Source organism: Epinephelus moara, chromosome 5 (assembly GCF_006386435.1).
Source record: "Epinephelus moara isolate mb chromosome 5, YSFRI_EMoa_1.0, whole genome shotgun sequence".
Lineage (NCBI taxonomy): Eukaryota > Metazoa > Chordata > Actinopteri > Perciformes > Serranidae > Epinephelus > Epinephelus moara.
Genome location: NC_065510.1, coordinates 21,867,148 through 21,894,130, shown reverse-complemented (window position 1 = coordinate 21,894,130; position 26,983 = coordinate 21,867,148). Strand labels below are relative to the sequence as shown.

The 26,983-nt window shown below is 42.3% G+C and overlaps 1 protein-coding gene across 1 annotated transcript in view; it reads left to right on the top strand.

Annotated features, from left to right (window-relative positions):
* The first annotated feature begins 4,827 nt into the window (after window positions 1-4,827).
* Window positions 4,828-26,983, top strand: part of hhip (hedgehog interacting protein) — a 35,188-nt gene continuing 13,032 nt past the window's right edge. The window contains exons 1-9 of the mRNA XM_050044217.1: window positions 4,828-5,626; window positions 9,577-9,769; window positions 14,472-14,616; window positions 16,221-16,422; window positions 22,746-22,897; window positions 24,193-24,366; window positions 24,491-24,634; window positions 24,924-25,042; window positions 26,345-26,468. Coding sequence (XP_049900174.1) covers window positions 5,357-5,626; window positions 9,577-9,769; window positions 14,472-14,616; window positions 16,221-16,422; window positions 22,746-22,897; window positions 24,193-24,366; window positions 24,491-24,634; window positions 24,924-25,042; window positions 26,345-26,468 — 1,523 coding nt within the window. The 5' untranslated portion in view covers window positions 4,828-5,356. The remainder of the gene's footprint in view (window positions 5,627-9,576; window positions 9,770-14,471; window positions 14,617-16,220; window positions 16,423-22,745; window positions 22,898-24,192; window positions 24,367-24,490; window positions 24,635-24,923; window positions 25,043-26,344; window positions 26,469-26,983) is intronic.

Below are 26,983 nucleotides of genomic sequence, written 5' to 3'. Positions count from 1 at the left end.
CTGATTTTCTTGTTTCTCTCTCGCTTTTCCCTGAAGCTTTCATAAACAGATGGCCGAGGCTCATTAAGCTGTTGTCAGGACTATTAATGACATTGTGAACACTTTCGGAGTTCTGTATGCCTTAGGGCTTGCAATTGCCAAAGCTGGGCCATTAAAGAAGGTGTGAGAATAACACAATGCTGCTGTGTGCTGCAAGGTGAGGGATGGAAGCCATGAAAGAGAGGTATGCACATGGCTGAATGGCTGTTAGCAGCGAGCTGAAGTTAATAATTTTATGTTAGTGGTGGGCTGAGAAAAATGGTATGTGATGTGATGTTAATCAGGACTGTAGAAGTGGAGCGTTAGAGGCATCAGGATGTTTTGACCCTGCGATGCTATTGCACGTGTGCTGTATGTATGGCATGTGCTCCAATTCTGTGATAGAGCTGAACACACTACAGTCATAAGTACCTGCCACTAGTATTACGTTCCAATCCAATCCAACTTTATTTATAAAGCGCTTTAAAACAACCACTGAGGTCCCAAAGTGCTGTACAGAGAAAATAATGAGCACTATAAAATACACAGTTCACACAATACCTTTGTGATATGTTTCTATGCAAATGTATGAGAGGTGGCAAACAGTCTATAGCAACCAGCAAACACTGGGGCTGAAAGTGAGGCTAACGCAGAAGGTGGCAAAAACTGCAATTCTTTGACTGGCCACTTGAGGCAGGCTTCAGAAGCCAGTCAATTCCCATAAACCCCCATTTTAAAATGCCCAACTTTACAGCAGAAATAAACATGTTTACAGCCTGGTACAAAAACAGTTTTGGTCTCTTTTGGCTAATTTCTCTCTTAATGACAACTGTAGGGGGGTTAGGGTTTGCTCCTTTACAGCTCCAGCCTCTTGTCAAAATATGGTCACACCTGGCTTCAAAAAAAAAAAAAAAAAAAAAGATGGCGATGGCCAAAGTGCCAAACTGGTGGCTTCAAAACAGGAGTCTACAAACCAGTGAGTGACACCACTAAAGCTATGTCTATTATCAATTATGACTCTGTAAGGCTGTCTTAGGCACAGTGGTGCTCTTAGCTAAATAGCATAGTATAGCCTAATGTTTACCATATTAGTTTATTGTGTTAGCATGCTAACCTTTGCTAATTAGCACTGAACAAAAAGTACACCTCAGGCTGATGGGAATATCATTAATATTGCATATAGTTAGTCACAAACCAGTATATTAGAGAAACTGAACAAATTGGACACTTTGACTTGAGGACCCCTTAAAAAGGAAGGGAATCAATCAATGAAGTGATCAAAATTCATTCTGTGGAGCCCGGTTTCACTCCGAAATTGTCGAAACTTGCGGCGTCAGAAACCAAAGAAAAAGGTGTCCTTTAATGGTGGCATGATACGTGGCCGGTTGCTGGTATAGTTTTACAGCGCCCAGTCAGGGGGAAACACGGTGGGACAAGGACAAAAGTTATAGGCCACCAAAGTCTGACTGAGGTGGGCAGGAAGGGAGGTGGATGGGTCCAATAAACACTGTCTTTCACCCAGGAGAGTGGGGGTCCTGTAAGACTCTAAAGCCAAACCCTGTTCTTTTTTCCTAAACCCAACTACGTGCCTTTGTTGTTGAAGGAAAAAAAAAAAAGTCAATTCATGGTGTTGTACCAATGTAATGCATTTATTTTCAAAGAGACTGTACGTAAATGTTAAATTTCCTGTGAAAACGGAAGTGTAATTTGAAAGAAGACAATGCATGTAACAGGCAGAACTTGACACGGTGTCCTGGAACGTCAACAAGCAACGCACCCAGGGTACCTTGCACATCCTATGTGGACTCGGAAAGTCCATGACCAAAACGTCAATATGAGTAAGAATGTGTTGTTCAGAGGGGAATATGAATGTGTGTACCAAATTTCAGTGCAATCCATTTTATAGTTGTTGAGAGATTTCATTTAAAGTTATAAATGTGGACCTCATGTTGGTGATAGAGGAAAGGTCTGGAGACACCAAAGTCGTTAGGATTCATAATCCAAGGAAAACAAATTCATGGCAATCCATCAAATCATTATTGAGATATTTCAGTCTGGGCCAAAGTGGTTGACCAACAGACAGACAGACAGACAGACGGATACGTCAGCATGGCCATCCATAAAGCCATGCCACCAGCATGGCTAAAAACCTAATCAGTCGAGAACAGATGGAGGTTGAATTTCTGATTCAAACATATGTAAGAAATCATAGCAACATGACTTTTAAGGGACTGAATCCAATTTTTACAGCTATTTGGAAAAGACTTTTTGTTCCATTCATATTCATAGATTAATACTGAGTACAATAATGGCCTATTTTTTTTTTTTTTTTCAGCTCCACAGATGAATTCCGCTGAACCCACAGCTTCGTGTAGGCCACCTCTAAGAACGCTCGGAGACAACTTTAGGTGGACTTATGAACTGTGAGGTGTGAGGTAGTGGTTTGCCTGCTTGGAATGGAAAAATTGAAAAAGCACAAACGGAGCTCTGTCATCAGTCCTGTTGTGTATGCTCATGATTATGATGCTGAGTTATGAGGCAAACAATGCAGAAACAGAACGGACAGGGAGAACAGAGTAAACTTTCAACATCTCCTCAGTCTGGGAAACGGTGGAGACGGCAATGAGAGCTTGCAGAGCTCCAGACTCATGTTGTTGATCCTTATGTGGTCACACGCAAAACCTAACCATCATCCTCTGGGATATCCTCTCGGAGGGTCAGACGCTGAGTGCATGAGAATTCCCCCACTGACCCTGCAGAAATAAAAGGACAAAGCAGGTGGTATCTTTTCAGGAAAATATCATGTTAATGTTTTATTTATATCAATATTGAGTTGCAAGCATGACCCCAAATGAGCCAAATTAACGCAAAGTGAGCTTTAGAGTTAATCCCCACACCTGAAATGTGATGCAATGAATGCAATAAAACCAAATTACTTTTGAGTAATGTGGAAAGCGAGTATTGCAAGAGGCAACACTTTATAAGGCTGTTTGCTTATTTCTTCATGTGTACGCATGTGTGTGTGTGTGTCTGCTCTGAGCCCCACTAGGACTCTGTCAGCTTAGAACTGCGGTCTGTCGAACTGTGATTCTCTCTAATGGTCTATCTCTCCCAGCAGATGTACTCTTCTCTGCTCCACAGCTGCATCCCACATGTTTTCACGCTGTTCGACAATGCAGTTATATTCTTTTTCTCTGCTCGAAGCTCTAGTGTTGGTGGTGGTAGTGGCAGTGGTGGTGGCAGATTCCTTCTCTGCATATGGTCTCATTCCTACCCTCCTTTACATCCAGAATACTGCAGTAGCACTTTGGCTATACTTGGTCCTGAAATGTCTCCAGTTGGGTAACGTAAAGAATGTAGAGGGTGGGGGGTCAGATCTGGCAGGGTCTGCTACAGCTTCATAGCACACACAGTCATTTCCATAATTGCCCACAATCAAACCAACCCCTCCTGGATTCCTCCCGCTCCAGATTCCTGTAGATAAGCTGAGCTGGGGCTCTGGTGAGTGCCGGAGACCCCCAAGTAAGAACAGGTGCCGCTAATGTAACTGATTTCAGATTCTCTGTGTATCCAAAAAGGGGGGGGCTGTTGTTTCTCCAGTAATTGCCACGGTTGGACATTCCCTTTCGGATCGCTATCGTGTGACTTTTCTGAAGAAAAGGAATGAAAGAGGATTTGTCCCACATTTGGTTCGATATTATCAGGAGCCAAATTAAGATGCTATGCAGTATGTGCAACTGTAGGGGCAACAAATTGCCGCGCATGGGGTCACAGCGATTGATTCACATCGTAGCCGATTTTCCACTGCCTAACACATGTGGATCTTCATTCTGTGGCTACTAGAATAAACCTTTTAGACCATATTTAGAAACAAAGTCAAACACCCATGACATAGTTTGTGATGTAACATAATATTCCCCATTTTCATAATGCCAGAGTCTTGCAGAAAATCTCCACGCTTCTCCCATAGGCTCAGTTATTCCAGAACAGAACAAAATGTAGGGATCGTTTTTCAAATATTTTAAAGACTTGGCTCGGGTACATGTGGCTGTGTAGTAACTCCAACATATGGATGGCGGTGGAAGATGCATTCAGATTCCTTATTTATGTAAAAGTATCAATGTAAAAATACTTCACAGCAAGTGAAAGTGTAGAAGCATCAAAAGTAAAAGTACTCAATGTGCAAAAGAATGGTAACTGTTCTGAATTATGATTGCTGATGCATGAACTTGTACAAAATATTGTATGTGGTTACGGGGGAAATCATTTTAAGTACTTCATATACTACTATACTACACATATTGTATACACTGACCATATGTTTTGCATGTAAAACCTGAATCAGCAGAGTAACTAGCTTTTAAAAAATGTAGTGCAATATTTTCCTCTGAATGTAGTGATATAGAAGTACAGAGTGGCAGAAAATACTCAGTATAATTGTACTAAAGTACAGTTTTTGAGTAATTGTACTTAGTTACATTGCACCACTGAATGTGAAAGACTGTCAGCTGACACAAATACAATCAGAAAATGAGATTTACATAACTAATAACCAAGCTGTTAATTTTTCTACCGATTAAATAAGTGGTTGTATTTGTGGACATCATACACATAAGGCTGCAGCAGACTTGAGCAACAATCCTCTTCACTTCTGCGGTCGAGCCTCCCTCCGCCTCCACTCTCCGTGCTCGGCTCTACCAGGTAACTGTTTACCTCGGCGTGGACGCGACTGTGGCCACATGCGCGCCCCCGCGAAGTCATACGTCACCGCGCTCGCTCCTCTTCTCGCGCGCTGGTTAAAAAGAAGGAGGAAAGAGCACGGGAAAACATGTGAGCGGTCTGAGGACTTTAGTGAGAGACAACTTTTATGTCTTCTATGTTTTTTTTGACCCCGTGCATGCACAAACCGCCGTGCTGTGCTTAAAAAGGAATTACATCTGAAGGGACGTCACGGCTCTTTTGCAGTTCACGGTGTTTTTGACTTTTTTGTGTTCATCAGGATAAATTGGTGTTATTGTTTTGCTTTTATTTTATTTTTTTATTTTGTATTTCTGAGTTGTAGGCTAGTAGTATATAAGCAAAAGCAACATTAATTTATTTTAAAACACACTTCTGTATCGCAGTGAGGCAGTTTCAGGACACCTGTTCTGACAGGACATTTTTAATTTTCTTGTAATTGGCTTCTGCTACTTGGAGAAATATAGCCCAAAATAAAAACACAGACTATCCAATTATATAGCAGGTTAACCTCACTCTTTTTCTCCAAAAGGGAGGCAGATCTTGTTTTTTATTATTGTGTTTTCCTATATTTTTGTTAATTTTATGATTTTTTGAAACTATGAAGAATTTGCAATTTGTGCTCGTCCTGGCCATCGCGGTCAGCGTGTGGGAATGTGGAGACGCAAAATTCGGCGAGAGGGGAGAGATCAGCCCCAGGAGGAGAAGATGTTACGACGGAAGCTTGCCCAAGCGGCTGAAGAAAAGGGAGCGAAAAGTGTTGCTTGACGGCAGCAGCAGCGGAGAAGTTTGCCACAGGTTGTATCCTCGTGTGTCCTGCTGTCCCACCAGGAGAGCCGCCTATCAGATCCTGCACCGCAGGGATGCCAGGGTAGGTTAATGTCCGTGCACAACGTGCATTTTCTTCACATTAAAGGAGTGGGGTTTTTTTACAGCTTAAAACGCCTCAGGAGATGCGTTTACAGCCCTTGTGTATTGTCATGCTGCCTCTTGGTGCCGACAGCTGAATTTGGGGATTGTCAGGGGAATCAGCCCTGGGCTATGCATTGCCTCTGAGTGTCCTGATGTTAAAGTCTTATTGTAACATACCGTGTTTTGTATGTGACCTAACCATGCCTTTGTGTTTTTTATATTATATTCGGGTAATATATAACTGATTGACTCGCCCTGCAACACTTGCATGTGTAATATACACTGCATGTGTGTACTGTTTATGTTTTTAGTCTCGTAGGACATCGCTATATCCGTACATAGCAACTTATTATGCTCGTATAGTGTCCGTTTATCTTTTATGTTCTTCTTTTCTTTTCTTTATTTGCTCACCAGGTCAGAAATCAAATGAATTTCCATGTTTCGAGGACACATTTTTGCTTTACTCAATCTGGTGCAACTCAATTCAGCTGTCCAGTGCGCTTCGGCGTTACCATGGTAATCACTCTTCGATTTACGTTACTTCTCGCTACAGTCAACTGTCAGGAGAAACGGGTACTTGCTAAAGTGTTGAACCGTAAACCCGGAAAGGTAGGAGCCCGGTTGCACCTTTCAATCCACCGTCGACCGTTGTTTACCGAAGCTGGGAGCTGGTAGTAAACTGTTTTCTTGTCGTCTGTTTGACTGCCGTTAGTTCGCAGCGGTTTTTCGGCGTTAACGTCGCGACAGGAATTTGTTAAGCTAGCTAACGTTATAACGTCAGGGGGGGAAAAGTTCCGTAAAATGTTCTGGACTCGCGCTTTTACGTAACACTCATGGACGTTACAACTAAAGAGGTAAAAGAAGTGTAAAAATGTCGTGTAAGTTAGGGTTTTAAATGTTCAGTTTCCGTAAGGAGGAGGCAGGGAAAAGGGGCGACTGTATGCCCCCAACTTGTAGCGGATTCCGTTGGATCCGTACCGGGCCATTCTCATGTAAACCACTCCTCGAATCATTCAGTGGCTGGGTGGTATCTTACTTTGTGTTGCGACAAAAAGCCATATTGCATCATTTAATTTGCTCAAGTCATGCAAATAAGAGGGGGGGAAACTGAATAGGACGAACTCGACTTCTCCTCCTCCCCACTACACTGCCCACACACGGAGCCCTTTCTGATTATGGCAAAAGAATAACAACAACACCATTGTGTTTGTTAGTTTCACTAATGGGAGAAGCTGGAGAACATCACTCTCCCCCAGTCATCGGCCCTGTCCAAGTGTTAATGCCTTTGAGAGGGTGTGTGTCCTTCAGTATATCCCCCTGCCAACCAACTTACACCTATTCCCTGAGGACAAGTGTTTTGTTAAAGCTTAGCATTGCCTACATCAGTGCTCTCCCCCTCTCTTGCTCCCAGTCTCTCTGACCATATGAGGTTTGCAGGGTGTCACTGATTTATTGCAGTTGAAAGACAAGTGATTTTTTTTTTTTTTTGTCCAAGTGTGGCATTGTATATTAATATATTTGTTCCGGCAATTTCATTGGCAAAAGCCATTATGCAGATGCTCTCCTAGAAAGAAGTAATCCTGTTAACAGCTGTTCTCCCACATGAAGCTATGCATTGCAGCTTGGTGTGACGCCAACTTTAGAACATGTAATGTAAACATCTGAAATAAGCCTGGGAATACGTTAATGACAATTTTATTTTCTTATGCTGCTATTGCGCCATGTTTATTTGATTATGGCTCTATTCTTGACCCGCTTTAGCGTGTCCTCAGCAAAAGTGCAACAGCTGAGCCTAGTTGCCATTTTCTCCCTGCTTTTGAGGAACGTACTCACCGAGATTCAGCAAAAGACAACAAACAAAGGTCCACTTGTTCTGGTTTGGATGATGGCAACATTGGAGCCCATCCCAGCAACATATGGACACAGGGCATGGCTGAGAGCACACAAATGCTACTCTCCGTGGACCTTGTGCCAGCCCATGGCACACAGAATCAATGGGCAATTTAGAGCAGGAGGGCAGGCATGCCCACAACACTGCATGGCATGAGTTTTGAGGGCACGCAGACAGAGGAACACACCACACATACGGAGTCATAGCCAGGCTGGAGCTCCCTTTTTGAGGAAAACGTCAACAGTTAGATAAAATATAGAACAAAAGTAGGATTCAGATCTGAGTTTATAGACTGCAATTTCTTTTTCTTCTTCAATTTGTCCGTTACACCACCTCTTGTGATGAGAGATTTTCTGTATATGTTAGTTTATCTTTCAGGTAGGCTCTCAAGGTTTTGCCAGATGTTCTGCCACCTGTTGGGTAAACACAGCTCTGAATAACTTCTAAACACAAAATCTTTTCCCCAGTTGCAGTTTGTTCTGCAGTCTGAGTGAAGTGTAAGGCATCCATATGTTGGCCTTGGGTCCGCTGGTCTAATTGACTTCGACAGACTGCTAATTTGTTGATACCAGAGTGGGAATGATGTGCCTGTCTATCTCTAAATTGGTGTTTACACATGGACCTCACACAAAGCAAAGCACTACCAGCCTGCCTGCCTGCCTGGCTGCCCAAGCAGCGCTGCTCTTGACCTAAAACAGATTACATTGTGCTTTATTACAGCTAATTTGTTATGTAAATAATCCTGCTAATTTCTTTTGGATTAACTCTTTGTGTACTTTTGCGTAATGACCCCAAGTCTGGCTTTGAGGCTGTTATTTGGCTTCATTCATTTCATGCTCCGGGATCTGTCAGACATTGGGAATTGTAATTTGACTTTAACTGTTTATGAACTTGGGTAAGTAAGCAGTGAATGAGATGATTTCTTTGTTTATTTCTCCAAACAGACAGGGTGTTCCAACCTCAATGTTTAACAAATTGGCATCAAAGGATATAGAATTGGATATGACAGAACATGTTGTTAGGATAGGAAAGAAATTTGAAAACATAAGTGCACCTCAGCTTAAAAATTCCCATTTGCAAGACTTTGTTGTAATTCATTGTGTGCACATGGGATTGTAAAAACTCTAAAGAAATGTTTCAGTGGGAAAATGAGAAAAAAGGCTATACCACCTCAACCAGTGAAAATTTGGAGTGTCTTTGCAGTGTGAATGGTGTGAACATTCATGCAGATCGTGGCAGAGATGCTGCAGACTTTCACACTGTGCAAGTTACTGTCTGTCACCCTCCTCATTCTTCATTCTACAGATGATGCTGGGGAAAAAAAAAGAAAGTTGCCGTGCGAACAAACTGTTCAGCACAATACCAACCCTAACAATAACTAACCGCATGTCAAATCTGCAGAACATGTAGAATATAAACAGACTACATAATGACATTGATGTTTTGCTAATGATGTGGCGTGTGAAGTAATGGGTTTAGGACATCTTGTGCTGTTTTATACCTTGTTGCCAGCAAGAGAGTATGTCGCTTTGCATTCGTCATATGGGAGAAAGATGTTGTTAACGTACAGTCATTATCTGAATGTGTTGTTGTTACTTTAAAGCATTCGTGCTAAGCAGAAACCACCGTCTTTCTGCGGGGTACCTGGGGTGAGATTGGCTAATTTAGGGCTTTTAAGTGGTGAGGCATGGAAAGTAGTTAGGCATTTCTGTGTGTTATTGTAGTAATGATCTAAACATTTAATCAGAACAATTCATTTTACACATTACATAGGCTGATCTGTAGCCTGCGTATTGAAAAAGTTAGGTAAAATCTTTTAAAGGTTAATATTTGCCTTTAAAATTTAATCTGGGCTCACTGAAATCATTTGGAAACATCTCAAATTAAGTCATCTTGAGTTGTCAGGAATTTATGATGACGAAGATTTTAAAGTGCACCCAACAATCTTAACTAAAGACGTAAAACTTAACAGCCCACATTTTAATCAGGCATTGGTCCTTGTTGCGTGTGGTCTCCAGATTTTCTCCACCAACAACACCGAGTGTGGACGTCTCCTGGAGGAGATCAAGTGTGCTCGCTGTTCCCCCAATGCCCAGGTGTTGTTCCACTCCTTGGACATGGATAAGATGCCACACAGGGAGCCAGACCTGCCACGGCTCTGCCAGGACTTCTGCCGCGAGTTCTACTACACCTGCAGGGGGCACATACCAGGTAATTACACAGATAATAATGACCATGAATGTGACTTGAATTATAGCTCCTGTGTGGTTACCTGGTGACACGCAAGCAAACATATACACGTGAATACAGTAAGTGAAAGCAGGCATACGTTAGGCATGCTCATTTCAGTCTCTCATACATTTGAAATGAAACTGACACCTCGAATTGTGATGAATTAAAATTCACAGCAGGCCTCATTTCTCATTGAGACTCAGCCTGCACATGTAGAACTGGCAGATTTTTGGACTTATGCAAGAAGTGGTGCGTCAGTAGTCTGGTCTGTGAATATTTATTTATCCAGCTCTTACCTCATCTGACCTCACCTCCATTTGTTGCTGAGCTTGTCTCACCCGTTTGCTTGCTCGCCACCTTGCTCCCTGCTTTAGTGTTGCACTTCAATGCATCAGTAAAATGACCTGCCACACACTGCCTATACAGACAAAACACCAGTTTGCTGATTAGTCTGCAGTCTGATGCAGCACATTTGGCCTAGCAAATAGCAGAGCAATATTTGTGCGTTTTTTATGACGCAGTATTCAGCCTAGCCGTATTTATGGCACCAGGTGCAGAAAGTTTTGTTCTCTTGTCTCTGTTAGGTTTGTTCGGATCATGCAAGTTTATTTTAATCAGCATAAATTTGCAAACATTTGACTTGTTTTTGGAAGACCTTGAGTGTTGTAACAATACACAGATTTGAGGCATTTCCTGACATGTGAATGGAAAATATTAGATTTGCAAAGGTGGGTGTGAAAACACGCACGAACAAAAGCCGCCCCAGCCTGACCAGTCTACCGAAAAAATTGGACAGGAGCAAAATGAATTATTTTATGACCTGTTCCTGGATGCTGCTCACCAGACTCAACTCCTGGGGCTGATTCTGTATGTGGGATGCATAAGCACCCAAGCTGTGGTCTAGACATGACTGCCCGGCACCTTGCCGTCCTCAGACATAAACTGTCACTTAAAAACCTGTGTCTCATGCTCTCCCACCTGTATGTTTTCATTTGAGTAGTAAGTTCACATGAATCTAAACATTGTCGAAGTGTTGTTTTACGGGCCCCTGTCATCTTTGACTACAAGCTCTACTATGAGATGGCAGAATCCACAGAACAGGCAAAGAAACCCATTGATGCAACAGTTTTCCTTGTGGATGTGGTACTGTTAAATGATAGGAACCCCTCTGCCCTCTGAAAGCATTTGGTCTTCAGAAGAATTTCCTTTGAAGGGATGCAAGATCACAGGTACCTGTGCCTTCAGAGTGCATACCAAACATGATCAAACACTTTTGGACTGTCTTTTCTCCTCCAGCCAAGTCTTCTTCCAATCTCTGTCGCCACAAACTGATTAGATCTGCTGAGATTTGCAAACAGAGAACAGTTTCAAACACACTTGTCTGCAACCCACCCACATGGTATGCTGCAGCTCAAGTCAAATATCAAACACATACATTCCATCTGATTCCATCCTTGTCTGCATCTAATGGCCTGCTCGCATATCTTGTACAGCACTTGAGCTACAATTGAGGTTGGCGAGTGGGACTCAGCACAGAGAGAGGGAAGAAGAAGAAGAAGAAGGCTTGTCTGGAGTTACATTACTTGCTCATGAGCTGACAGACATATGGGCTCAGAGAGTCAAACCGAAAAAGCTCAAGAGAGAAGAGAAGAGAAGAATCCCCCCCCCTCCCTGCGTTCAGCGTCGTGCTCCTTCCCGCTCCACCCCCCCACCCCCCTCCAGCCCTCCACAGATCAGCATATGTGGTGACGAATGACACATTTATTTTTCTACAAAGGTTGTGTGTATGTAAAACTGCTGAAGTGCATCAAGATGTCAAGTACTTTGGGTGGGCCACCCAGGTTGCCTTGGAAGATAACCAGATGGAAGTATAACTTTAGCGCTGGGGAGCCGGGAATATGGACAGAGTTCTGTCTCTCCCTCTCTCTCCCCCTCTCTCTCTATCCCGCTCCTCGCTGTCTCTCGTTCTCTCCTGTCCTTTTTTTTTCTCTTGCTCTGCTCTTCTTCTTCTCGTACTTGGTTCATACTCTTTTTTCCTGTGCACACAGTACAATGAAGGTGGAACATACATAAATACTAAACACAAATAAATTAATTATATTGAATCCTACTACAGAGATAAATCTCTCCTATAGAGTCATCCTTTGTATAAGCCTTAACAATTGTGTTGTCATTGTAGCTCTGAATTTTATCATGCAAGGCAGTAACAGTCAATGTAACCACAAACATGAACAGACAATATGTCCTTTACTTTTGCTAATTCAAAATAGCTGGCCAAAGGTATTAAAATGAAACAGTAGCCTTTACAGCATCCATAACTGTCGTCCTTCTCCCATGAAACTCCCCACCAGCCCTTGATTAGGCCATGTACTTAGCCCCCATTTCTCCATAAAGCCATTTATTGCCTTGACTCTCACTTCTGCATGGAGGCCTCCCACCTTCACCGTACTCCACTTCTCTCATATCTTCGTCCCTTCTTCACTGATACCCCCACCCTGCACCCGAGGTCCCCAACCAGCATGGTTAAGATAACTGCAGACACAAGTGAGTGGGTGGTATAGCCAGAGCTCTGAGAGTGTGTGTGTGTTTCTGTGTGTGTTTGATCTTCATGTTGTGTTTAGATGTTTGAGGGGATATCCTATCACCTCCAGTATTTGGTGCGGTCAGCGCTTGTGGTCGGTGTGTGGCAGAAGAGGGAGATGAAAGGAGGACAGGGAGAGTCCTGTTTGTGTTTTTATCACTGGTGTATTTGCTCTCCTCTGTCCTCTGAGGGATTGACTAAAGGAAACAATATTGGCAAGATTGTTTTTAGGTCGCCAAGGGCCTCTGAGACCCACTGCACACTTTGCTTTTTGCCGGGAATAGTGTTGTGACTGCACAGGCTGCAGGATTAGCTGTGTGTGACTGCTGTGTTTACGCAGATCACTTTTTGCTCTGGCACTCAAGCATTTTAGGTAAACCAGCAGACCAAAGGGAAATCAGGAATGATATGATGGCAGTTTTACTCTGAAATCACATGCTAAACTAGTAGACTATAGTCAGTAAGTCAAGTCAGATTTATTTTTAAAGCCCAATATCGCAAATCCCAAATGTGCCTCAAAGGGCTTCACATTCTGTACAGCCTATGAAACCCTCTATCCTTAAACCCTTGATTCGGATGAGGAAAATCTCTCCTTATAAAACACTTAAGCAAAAGTTGAATGAAAATTGCTGAGATACAACTCAGGAAGCATTTGCAAGTACCACGTGTTTGTTAGGCACACAAGGAAAGAATATCTCTCACCCTGAAAGCATTTCTTTCTTTATTCATAATTACATGCCATATTTAACAGATTGATTATTTCATTTTTCATGCTGTGCCCACGTGTTGCTCAGTAATGCGAAACAGTCAGACTTGTTTGAAGGAAAGTGCTTGAGTGTATTCATCAAAGAACAATTATGGATGGCCATGAATTGCAGAAATAATAAAATGTTTTTTCCCTCCGATTAATTTAAACAATGCAATTTTGCACAGTAAAAACTATCATCGACCATTACCACAGTATAGTACCTACACTGAAGTGACCTTTTAACATGCTGATTTTGATACTTGATAGTAAGAGATGGGACACAGTGTACCTCTTATCTTGTGTGTGCAGTCAGAATTTGAATGTCACCCTACAGATAGCCTGTTAAAGTGAACTCTTATGACATAATATTATGCAATTTTTGCTACCATCATTTCAGATGTCTTCAAGTAAATATGGCCATTTCCTAGTCTTCTGTGTCAGTGTTTTTAATTTGGTTTTATTTTCCAATGTGCAATGAAGTTTTGTTTCCGTTTTTTTTTTTTGGGGTGTGTTACGGCTGTGTGAGCAGAGCCCATACACCAGCTGGATGAGGGGAATATGATTTGAAAGGTCAGGGCTCTGTCACTGAGATCAGAGACTGCAGATGGAAATCTCTGTATACCTGCTGCCTACAGATGGCTACGTAGAAAGGTAGATATCGGAAAACCTTTATATAGCACATGAGCTGTTACACATAAGAGTTGCTTTGGGAATCAGACAGAATGGCAAACTGGATTTTTGCTGTTTATTTAAATGTGTCTTCTGGTTAAGAATGAAAGCAAAGTGTTACTATGTTGCTGGACAGACTTTGATGAAAAACAGAGTTTTCTTTTTTTCATAGGAATCCATTAGGACCAGTCCAAAAGCATCATTTATTAAATTAGAATAATGATTGTGTAAACTTAAATTGAGAATGCAATCTTTTTACTCTCTGGAGGAGGCATAGTTCACAGCAGAGCCCTGTCTAATCTGTGATCCATTTGGTTTGGCCCAGTTTCTCTTCACTTGTTCATTTCAGCCTAGTCTAGCCAGGATTTGGTTTGGCTCATCAAGCATAACTCCAACCCTCCCCAACACACGAGCACATCACATCCTAGCTCTCTTCCTCTGTCTCTTTTGTCCTCCCTTACACATACTTGTGCATTCACACAGTTACAGTAGGGCTACGTACACTGCACACGTCACTGGCACACAGAGTTAAAGTATCATAAAAACAATGCTAGTAGAATACCCATTGGATTTTCTCAGTTTAGGTGTCTACATGAGCCTAGCGTTTGAAGTCATTAAACCATGCAGTATCTATAGTAAGTGTAAGAGCCTCTGTCTATGTCTGTATCTGTTGTGTTTGCTAGAACTGTTCCAGGCCGATGTGGATGAGTTCTGCCAATACTATGGGAGGAGAGATGCCAGTCTTTGCTTTCCAGATTTTCAACGAAAGCAACCACAAGGGCAAGATTCCAACTACTTGGGAGATGAGAAAATAGACGATATTAGCAGGTTTGTAGCCCAACTTTTATTCCATTTGAGGATCTAGTTACTCTAGAAGATATACGTATTTTTATTTTGAATGAGCTTTGGCTAGTTCTTAAATGTGCTTCAGCCAAGTGAACTTTACAGGCCTTATTAGTACTTATGAGTTCAGATTCATGACATTCAGTCGTGATTTTTATGTTTTTATAGAAACAGGCGTAGCCGTGGTCACATGTTGTGGGTTCACTAGTCCATTTTGACATGGTCCATACTCTCAGACAGAAATGCGATGCCATCTCTTCTCTAATCCTAAAGTTTGTCCAGACTGCATTTGCTCAGCTTTGCTCACATAATGAAAATGCTTATCCTGCGTCATTCTGGTTGCCTCCCTCACTGCAAAGGTCTGTACATCACAGAGGGCTTTGCCCTTTTGTCCATGGGGGGATCCCTTTCATCTCTGTTTTCCCTGAGGCAAGAAAGCCAAGCAGCATGTGCACCTGAATAGCAGCAACCAACATTCAGTCAAATAACTTACAAATGTTAGAGAGTCAGGGACTCATTTGTTGCTTCTGTGCATTATCCTCTGAGAGATCTGCTCTGGTAAATGAGCAGGACTTTCTAACATTTGGGGCTACCAAATCTAAGACACAGTTATGGGCTAACATTGTGGCCTTTGTTCTTGGGAATTAACACATGGAGTTCAAGTGCTCATGTGGTCCTTGTGTAATTCACAAAGGGAGTGTTGGTGCACTTTTTGGTATTTTTTCATGGTGGTATGTAGCTTACCTGACTGCATAGAAAACAGAATAGGACAAGAGAAAATCCACCATAATACAGTACCAGCAGGTGTGTTAATTATTATGGTTCAGGTTATGGGCTGGTATCAGTTGTGGCCAGCCACATCACCTTCTCTTCTACCCCTTAAAATCCATGCTCTCTGAACCAGGTTTGCAGCAGGGAAAGAAACAAGGGTTCTTGGCCCTATCTGTAAAGTTTGGTCAGGTACCAGCACATTGTAGGGTGGACATGGGAGGGTTAGCTCAAACTTCTTGCGCTACCTGGGCTAGTTCCATTTAAAAGAGAGATGACGCATGCGTCTGATGCCCTGGTAAGCTGGTGTTTTTGTATAAAGATGGAAAGATGGAGGGAGACGATTGGTGGGAACAGGTGGTGGTGAGGGAGCTCAGTGATATAGAGAGGAGGAAGAAGTCTTAGTTGTCTTACAATAGACACAATAATTAACTTGATTTGTTTTTAAATGTGTCCGATGGTTAAGAATGTTCCCACCTTGTCAAACGTCAAGTCACCAAATTAGTAAACCAGCAAAGGTGTGAAAAACCTCACTGAGCCTTAGCAAAATGCAACATCCCACTTTAAAAACAAGGAATGAGAATGAAAGAGCACACCTGCTAGATTTGTCATATTAGACAAATCTTGAGTGCTTGCAGTCCTAGACAGCAAAGTGAGATATTTAATTCAGCAAAGCATTATCATAAAATGATTTAGGTTAAACTGTTATGTCTTACAGCTGATTATTTTGTACTTCCTTCCAAACTACTACTACTTACCTCATAACTGGATTATTCACCACCACCATTGGTCTCTGACCTTTTGTCTCTCTTGTTACCCAGGAAACACAAACACAACTGCTACTGTGCCCAGGAGGTGTTGAGTGGTCTGAGGCAGCCGGTGGCCGTGGTGCACTGTGGGGATGGATCCCAGCGGCTCTTTGTCCTGGAGAGGGAGGGAATTGTCAGGATACTCAACCATGACCTCGAGCTAATCAAGGAGCCCTTCCTGGACATCCACAAGCTGGTGCAGAATGGCCTGAAGGTAGGAATGAGCCTGTCTTCGTTGTGTTAACAGTGTTGGAGGAACTCCAGCGGTAATATAACTTGGATGCAATTTAGCACAGTTGTAAACAGGAAGGAGGGAAGGAACTTGGCTGATGAAGTATGAAATAATGTTTGCTACATTGCAAGAGTAAAGAAATAATGTGCTAGAGCCTTAACACAATTCTTTACAACTGTTTGCACCTATGTAAACGTGTGAGGAAGATCTCCAGCCAAGACAAATCCCTTGAAAGTGGTGCCTGCTCACTATTAGTATTCAATTATATAATTACACCAAACAAGCAGTCATTCATCAAATGTGATCGTGGCTAATCATTACGCTATTATCTGCTAATTAACTGTACATACAGCACACATTGTACTCACTGCTAATTTTCTGCTAATTCTCACAGGATGGGTTAATGGCTTTCTTAATCTCTCCCATATTGTTCCTATAAGGGTTCTAATATCCCACATGGTTACCGAATACTTTACATAGTGACTAACTCAATACCCCACATGGTGACTGGAATGACAGTTAAACAGTTGTCTCTCAGGTTTAAGCTGTAACCTCGTCTACACTCTATTCAATTCAACAAATACGTTTTTATTTTATTTATTTTTTTGTTTTCTCCTGCTCCCACCATGTAAAGAATTAGGGATTAGTGATATATATATAGGAGAGATAGTATGATGATGATGATAGGATAGGGTTGAATGATGACAGGAGTGTCAAGGGGTGAGTAAACATTTGTTCTACTTCTGTTTGGCTTTGTGCCCTATCTAAGAAAGGGTAAGACGGTAAAAAAGAAATAAAGGTGCACATGAAGTATCCGAGATCGTCCGAGCCTGACGCAGACTTTTGGGAGTTGTGTCCTAGAGTCATCTGTGTGTTTTAATGTGGTGCTAGTGTTTGCAATATCGTCTGCATCTCAGATTTTGAATTTGAGAATTGTTCGGAAATTGTTGAGACTGCACGAGATGGGCAAACAGGGATATTTGTGGGACACACTCCCAGACAGGAAGTTTATCTATCACGCATGCCTCCTGCTCCTCCACTGACAAGACCATTTGCTTACAAGGAGTCAAACGGAGCACAGCAATTGAATATGCAACTGCCCCCTGCGGGATGCTCTCATTGCTCTGCTGTGCTCTCTTATCATCATTCAGTCCAAACTGGTTGTGGATAAAGTGATCATTATGACAATTAGACGTGGCTCGATCCCCCACAGGCCCCAGGAGTCCTATTCTGTGATGTTGGCTGCCGGAACGGGCTCCCAGCCACACGGGGTGAACAGAACCAGGGGAGGGCTAAGGTGTTTACTGGCAGCATCAACAGGATGGAGCTGCCTTTATACAGAGAGAGGAACCCAGGCCCCCAGGAGACAGGGCAGATAACGGGTTTATCATCAGCTCCGTGCACATGCTTTGATTGTAATGTTCTGTGTTTCCTTCTGCTCCTCTATCCCCCTCCTTCCATGGATCCCCCCGGTGCCAATTAAGCTGAACTGCACAGAAACAATGCTGTGCTGTGGTGGTGTGGGCTCCTAGCTGCGCTGTGGGTGTTCTCCTGAAATTCAATCTCTACACCCCCCCCCCCCCCCCTCACCCACCCACTGCACACACATACACACACATTCACACACACTGCCCATGTCATCATCTCCACAACTAGCTCACTTTCGCACACTTCCAACATGATGGTGAATTGTGGACAATCCTCCTGATTGGCCAGAGCTATGCTACAGGATGTGGTTCAGAATGGGTGCCTGTTGCTGATTTTGACCATTCCTAAAAAAGTCCTAATTAATTATAGATTTTAGTCTGATACTGATAAGTGTACTTGAGACTTAAAAACATGAAATAACAATCAAGTCGAAGGAACAAGTCGTCAAATACCAATGCTTTGCGTTGGCAGTTTGGTCTGATTACCAACCCAAAACCCACGTTGCTTCAGCTTGTAAGCGCTCTCGTTAGTTAGACGATATAATATAGAATTTAAGTTTAAGTGATCAAGTAAAACATTGGGTCTAAACAATATTCCTTATACAGTGCAATACTCTTTTAAATAAAGTTATTTAAAACAATCTTCAGGCAAGTTTTCATTAGAATTAGACTTTCTTGTTTGTGTCAATAGTCAATTAAGGTTGTTTTAGTTACTTAAATTCTTCACTAGTCTTGTGAATTTGAGGACACAATAGCTCGATGTTCATTCTATACATGCCATACAAGCACAGGTGTGGCTTAGTTGGTGTATGACTCCATCTTCCTTGTTGTTTGATTGGATAGCAGTGATTCAAGCACACAGAAGTTACATAAAGCTTTACAGAGAAGCTTTCAAGATGCATCAGTTAAAGCTTTTTGATATACATGTAGATCTTCCCATAATTCTGTGGTGTCTGTTGGTATTTGTAGACTTTGATGCTAAGCTTCAGCCTCTGCTCAAACAACAACAGGATCTCACACTGTATAACTCGAGAAAAGACACTCGAGAGTAGCGCGTGTTATAGTGACAGTGAGTTTTATAAATGCAGACATCTGTGAGCAACAACCCAAAGCTGACAGTCCCCTGACATGGATTAGCCTGTGTAGCAGGGGTGAGGGGGCCTGCAATAAAATATTTCACTGTTGAAACAAATAAGTCACAGCATGTTATTCTTTCTGTCCCTGCTCCGCTGACAGCTGCTCTGCATTCTCAGCGGCCATCAGAGGCTCAGAGCTGCTCTCATACGGACTAAAATAAGTGGCCTCATCTTCACTATAACTCACACTGATCTCACAATTATCCTCAGACAGCTGGATATCTGCAAGTGACAGATTAAATGTTAACAAATAGAGCAGTTAGGCAAAGTATTGTCTGTTCTATGAACTTAATGGCCCACATGATAGATTATATCTTATTCTTTGTTGGTGGGAGGATTAATGTGTCATGACATTGCTGTGAACTTCACAGGATTTATGTATCAACAGGTGGGGGAGTTGCAGTGGAGATATGATTCTCATTGCACAAGGGAAAAGCAGAGAATACTACACAGGAGGTGTGTGTATTGTCTGTGTGTGAGGGAGGTGCTAGCGTAGATGCACCAGGTAGTCTTTGAGTGAAGGGCGTAGACATTGTTTTGCTCCAATCAACTCATGTGGAATGTCTTTTAGTGAAGGAATGCACACGAGCCAGTGAGGAAGGATCAAAAGGTCCAGGGTAACAATGCATGAGCCAACGCGTGTGTCAGTAGGACTCAAAGACAGCTGCCCCTGCAGAATTGGAAATGGTAGCGTTGTGTGTGTCGCTGCCTCTGCCACTCAGACAGGACCGGCATTCCATGTAATGTACCGTGAGATGTGAGATAACAACCGCTCCTCATCCCTGCACCTCACTTTCCCAGCTTTCTGTGGAGTGACGCCAACACTTTGACAGTGCCAAAGCCGGAGCCCCAGAGAGCAGAATTGGAGGGAAAAGAGGAATGCAGAGGCAGGTGTTTGTGAAAAATGAAGAGATAATACCTCATGAGAGATTCAATCAGAACCCCCTGCCTGGCTGTGGAAGAATGATGGCAGTCATAAAAGGGGAAAATGGAGGGAATGTGTTTTAAGTTGACACAGTAGAGTCATTTGTAAAGTTTGAGGTTTGGATGTGGTAGACATTACGATAGACAGCATTAACATCTGTTGTTAAGAGATTATGAAAGTAAATTATTATTATTAGTTATCTAGAAATCTCGAAGATATAATTATATATAATAATGCAGTTGAACTGAGAAGGACGGCGACTGCAAGTGGTGGGGATGACGTTATGGGATAAAGCTGGCCAGCAACAGCAGAGAAAGACAATGAGGGATACCAGCATATTTTCACCTCTAACTCTGGGAATTAAGGGTTGGTGATTGTTGGAACAATGGAACGACTAACCAAGACAGTTTTGGTGACTTTTTGAGTCTCTGTCAAGTGTGTTTTACAATGAGTTATCAAGGTCTTAGTTCAGACAGATAGAGAGAAATATGAATGTTAATTGTTTTCAGTAAAACATTTTACCCTGAAATTGTCCCTCATCCACATCCATATATTCTGTAGGTTAAATATATACAGCGTAACGCTCAAGTATAATAGTCTGCACATGGTACTGTAGTAGCTGATAAAATCTGCCATGACATAAGGCAAAGCAAAACTCCCAAATCTAACTACAGTTTTAAACCCACAATGTAGAGGCTAAGGCCCCTGAAAATTCACAGCTGACAATTTGTGAAACCTGCAGTTTGTACATTCACTAAATGAGCTTGTTTGTACAGTATATTGGTTTTTGAACCGTGCCAAGAATATCTTACCTACTGCAGCTCTGGCAGCAGTTTTACCATGATCAGTGCTCAGGAGCCACAGGTTGACAGTTTGTCTTCTTTTAATCAAGGTATCTCCTTGGATTGGCTCTGCAGTGAAAGGTTCTCTAATTCAGTGTTTGTTTCTTATGGCTCCGCTGCCAGCTCTGCTGTTCAGCCTGCTGCTCAAGGAGCTAGTCATTAGCAAGGGAGCTAATATTTCAGCCCATTTAACCACTGTGTATCTTGGTGGTCCCCCTTTGGCTCCGGATCTAGGCCCCTTTGGAATTGTGGTCTTTGACCCACTCCCTATGGTGAGTTTATTTTGGGGTTGTGGGTCACTGCATCCCCAAATCCAACATATGGATCCAGCATTTCAAGGTGAAGTTGAGAATTTCTCTTCCCAAGATGAAATCTTTTGGCATTCTTTGGCAAAGTGCAGTCACCTCTGCTCCGACTAGTATCCAGCTGTACATAACCCCTTTTTTATTTGACTTCAATGATCTGACATTTAGTGGTACTCGTAAATTTGTTGTGGAGGAACTCTGCCTTTCGGGGTGGAGATTTATTTGTCAACTTTCACAACATTTCACTTCATATTCAGATTGATAGAACCCCTGTGGCTTATCATGTGGGTCTCTGTTGTTGTTCATTGGTACTTCAAGTACATTCCTTTGCGAAGAGTCATCTCTTTTGCATTCGCATGTGGCCTGTGTCACTGCTGTGTTTGACTGGGCCGGGTCTAATGTAGTCCAAACAGAACTACGAGATCCAGTACACCAATTTATGATGTGCGTTCCTTGGCCTGTGACATAGACTACACCTATCCAGAGCCTGCCACTTATGTTAAGATATATTTTTTTCTGCATTCCTTCTTATTTACTATTTTGAGAGGGAATACCTAAAGGATGAGACAGCTGCGTTAATTGTAGACATGATACTTGTTTGTTTGCCATGAGTGAAATAACTTCCCTGCATGATGCTCACTTTTGCTTTTTTGATATTTTCCTCAGTGGGAAAAAAAGAATCAAGCTGTTTTAGAGGGATACAATCACACAGGGACCACTTTATAAACATTCTTCACACCTAAGCCTAGCATTCTGTTCATTCTTTTGTCAAGAAGAAATAGTGAGGGAGAGTACAACATAAAAAAAGGGCCGACCTGGCTTGTCTTGCCTAGGGAATGAAATGCTGTAGCTGATTATTACAGCTAACTATGATGGGAGGACCACCAGGGTAGTGACAACTGATGTAGCTGCCTCCGGGGTGAGACAAAGGTTTACATATTACACAAGCAATTTAGATGTTTTCTAAACATGTTGCCAAGACAGTGGGAGTTGGCAGCTCCCTGCCCCCCCCTCCCCCTCCAAGCCTTGAATTTTGCATGGATTTTGTGTAAACCAGGAAGGAGCGAGGGGATGGGGAGCAAAAAGCACGGACTGAAGCACTCTGCACTTTTGTGCTCTCTATGAACTGTGAGTGAGCTAATAAATTCTTTCAGCCACTCAGCGTAGCATTCACGGATATCCCCCAAAGATTACACACACAAATCACTGCACAATGGAGGCCACCGGGAGGGCCTGGGCGTCACAGGGGCCCCCCGACCCTGTGGACAAGCGCACATAACCAGGCTTCGGAGAAGACTGGGCAAAGGCGGGGGGTTTGTAGAGGAGGTGCAGCTCTACCCAGAGTCAAATGCTGTATAATGGTTGGTAATGGTATATTCAAGGAGGTTGGTGAAGGTGTGAAGTAAAACAGGCGAGGGTAGAAAAAGAGAGAATGGGAGAATAGCAGGGGTGTGAAAGGGAATGTGATGGATAAATAAAAAAGGGGGATTAGAGAGGTTGAAGAATTAAAGGAGGTGGGGGGGTGGTGGGTGTGTAGGGCTTGCATGTAGTGGTCTTGGTGATGATGAAGATGACCGAGGGGGGCGATTCCAACCCCACACAGCCCGAGCAGAAGCCAAGCAGGGACATAATTAACTCCTGGATCTTTTGTGTTTCTCATCTGACTGCAGGGTGGAGATGAAAGGGGCCTGCTAAGCCTGGCATTCCACCCCAATTACAAGAAGAATGGCAAGCTCTACGTCTCCTACACCACCAACCAAGAGCGCTGGGCCATCGGACCACACGACCACATTCTCCGTGTGGTTGAATACACCGTTTCGAGGTAATGGGAGAAGTGTGTGCCAAATCTACCTTAAATATAGATCATTTACTGCCTGAAAGGAAACCAAAACCTCAGCTGCCTCACAGTCTTCACATTAAACTCACCTATTAACTATTGAGGATTAAAATATCCTAGATGTGCATCTCTTCATGCAAAATCCACTTATTTAACCATTGAGAAATACAGGAGAGTTTACAATACTTGTAATTTATAACCGTAAAACGAAACTGAAATTATTTGGATGCTGTGAAAAAACCCTGATCACAAAACCCTGAAGGAATTGATTAAACTATTGGCTATTCGCATCCAACAACACTGATTTGACACATTTTTGCCTGAGACCATGGCAACCACAGTAAATACCAAAGCTTCGAGAGCACACAGCGTAATATGGGCGTTCATTTGCAACACTGTTATGATGATAGTGATGTTTGCCTGTTGCTGTGTCGATACCTCACACTCCCTTCACAATGACCTGTAATTAAGACAACAATCTTTTCTCACGAACGTGCTTAAGTGTTACATTTTAATTTGCATAATCACAGTTGTATGTTTAACTTAATGATCTAATCTTAATTATATGCTTGGCATGCAGTCTTTGTGACTGCAGCGTATAGTCCTTAATTTGAGGGTCTAATAGAGAAATGACAGTTAAAGTATTTGATGGTAGTTTAAGGGAGTAATTTTTTCGTCTTTGGCAGGCTGCTTTTTAAAAAATTGCAGGACTACCCAAAATAACACATCATGAAATATTTGTTGCTGATACTGTGAAGCCAAATCCTCACTTTGCACTAGAAATTGTGCAACATTTCGAAGCCTGTGTTACATCTCCACCCACTGTCTTTGCCTTAATGAGACAATGCATTAGACTGAAATGTCTCTAGACAACAAAATATTTAAACTCATTTAATGTTGGATCTTGTTTGGTATGTCATGTCAGCGTTTCTTATCCATGCCTCGGTGTATCATTTTACTCAACAACACAATTATTCTTTAAAGTAATTAGAGGCAATCAGAGTGTGCACTTATTTTAAAAAAATGTCTCGCACAGTACATTTTCAAACATTACATTGCTCAGGGGCTTTTACCGCAATCAAGAGCTGCCACTTACCATGACCCTAGTATAGTTATAAATATATATGTAAGATACATAAGAGACTGTAAGATATATAAGAGACTGTTTGGAAGTATGCAGGTGTAGAAATGTTGTATATACTCTTGATAGTTACTCTGTATCATTTATTTTACCCTCAAACAGAAACCCAGTGATAACGACATGTTGTGTTTTGCCTTAGAAAAAACCCGAACCAGGTTGACACCCGGACAGTCCGCATGCTGATGGAAGTGGCAGAGCTGCACAGGAAGCACCTAGGCGGTCAACTTCTGTTCAGCCCTGATGGTCTGTTGCACATCGTCCTGGGAGACGGCATGATCACCCTGGACGATATGGAGGAGATGGATGGACTCAGGTGAGCTCAGAGGTTTAAGAATCGTAGTGTAAATGATCAAGTGTTGATGTGTGCCCTAAGATTCAATCGTTTTCCTAGCTCCCACCATCGTGAAGGTGTATTTTGTTTGTGTGTTTGAATGCAGTGATTTCACAGGGTCCGTCCTGAGGGTAGATGTGGACACGGACTGCTGCACATCACCATATTCCATACCGCGGAACAACCCGTACTTCAATAGCACCAACCAGCCACCTGAAATCTTTGCCCATGGATTACATGACCCAGGCAGGTGAGTGAAACATTTCGAAAGGAACTTCATCAGTGTCACACTGAAGAACTTAACAGCTATGCCTGGTAAACGAGATCCCCTCTTCAAAATGTGGCCGCTACGACGGATTTATACTTTTACTGTCGAAAAATGGGTAGCTTACAGAGCAGATATCCGTATATGCTGTTTTATTACAGCTGTTTCAGAAAAGAGTTTCGTAAACTCAGGCTGTTCTTGCCACCTCGTAGGTGCTTGGTATCAAGACTTTACTTCTGTTTGCCCCGTATTCATCCTGTTTTCTGAACTGTAGGTGCGCAGTAGATAGGCTTCAGTCGGACAATGGGAGTCTACTCATCCTCTGTACGGATGCCAGTGGCAAAAACACATCAGCAGGAAGAATACTGGAGATAACTAAGGGGAAAGATTATGGTGAGTTACAATTTCCATGACAATTTCCAAAAATATTTGTAATATTTTACCCTTTTTTACGTTTGGAAGCAGTTCATTATTTTGCAATGTTAATACAACTCATGATAAAAATAACTGGTTGCAACCTTTGCCTGAGTTTTGTTTGATGGCGTTCTGTCTTGAGAAAGAAATGAAAATACATTAACCCCTTGGATAACCTTTCACATTCATTCTGCTGAAAATGACATCTGTTTTTACGAATGTCTTTCATTTTGTAAGAACATGGTGTTTTGGCAACATGTTCAGAAAACACCCTGGGTTGAGCGCAGAGACAGTGAAGGTTGAATGTAGAAATGATGTGATCGAGAAAGATTCCCCCCTTGTGGAGCGCGGATTTGCCAAGGGAATGTGAGATTGTGTCCACACGTAAGATTTAAAGCTGTCAACAACAATAATCGTCAAGATGATGGTTTAGCATTGTTGAAAACACAGCTGAGAGGGGCCTAGCTCTTCTTACATTGAGAAAATAATCAGTAACATCAGCACCTTCACATTCCTTAGCTGTCTTCTCTTTGCAAAAAAACAAATTGCTGCTGTTTGTTACAAATTACATTGGGCTGGTTATCTCTGCCACAGTGAGTGTTGTTTTGGCAACCCGAATTAATCCCTCGACGTTGATCTTTCACTCCAACTCAAAGTGCCGGTTATTGCTACAGACTACCTCTCCCTTGGCTTGATGCTTGATTTAGACAGTTACCCAAACTGTAAAGTGATTGCAGTTGGGAAATGAGCACACCAAGTCTTGGATCGTACATTTTTAAAGGCAGCAAACCTTCATTCATATTTCCCTTTGCCAAGACAACTGTAATCCAGAAAGCATGCCATATTGCCTCACCATCACACTCATGAATAAAAGATTAATACATTCTCTTCCAGTTTTGATAAAGACATATTAAAGTCTCAGTTGGCTGCCAAAGAAGAAGTCAAATATATTGCCATCCAATTTAAATCAAGATGCACTCTTTGCTCTTTTTTTCTTATTGAAGTGTTTTGCTAATCGGAACCACACAACAATTATGTCTGACAGACTTCTGACAAAATAAAGGAAACATGGTTAATCCTTTTGATTCCAGCACAAACAAAGCTGCACTTACTATTATGCATAATTTATAATAATTCCTCAGTTGATTACAGCCACTGAAGGATGCAGATTGGCGAATATTAGGATCAGATATTCTCAGAGAGATGGATTAGATTGCCTCTATCATAACATTTTGTCTGCTGGTGTTGGAATCAGACCTTTGCCTCCTTGTCTCTCCCCAGAAAATGAACCTTCAGTCTATGACCTGCAGTCCAGTGGAGGAGCACCACCTGTGGGGGGCTTCATCTACAGGGGCTGCCAATCTAGAAGACTTTATGGAAGCTACGTGTTTGGAGATAAAAATGGGTAAGAATGAAGAGGAAGGCCAACTGTTGAAACAGTGCTGATGAATGATCTGGCTGAAAATGCAGTTGCTACATGTTGTGAAATCTAGATTGATTCCCTGCGCACTTGTTGACAGGTAACTTTATTTTTAAGACGTTGTAGTGACTTTATCCCATTGGCTTTCAAGTACATTTGATTTATGAGTTATCAGACGAACATCTTAAGTTCCACTGAGATCAACATGACTCTTTCTTCTCTTCTCACACTGAAAATCTGTCCCCTGCATCGGCGCATGCCAGAGTAAACACTAAGTTCCATCCACGTGGGGGAAAACAAGTTTTATGTTACTGTCACCACAACGGCACGGCCCATTCGTTGTAAATGGAGATTAGACATCCTGCTCTGTGCTGTTCACACTTTTCTTTGGTTTGTAATTTATCCTACTTTGCTGATGTCAAACATTGACGCTTGAGTAAACAAAGGAAGTAAATAGCAAGGGGGGAAGTACACTATCAGGAGTTGGCACTGTGTTTAAA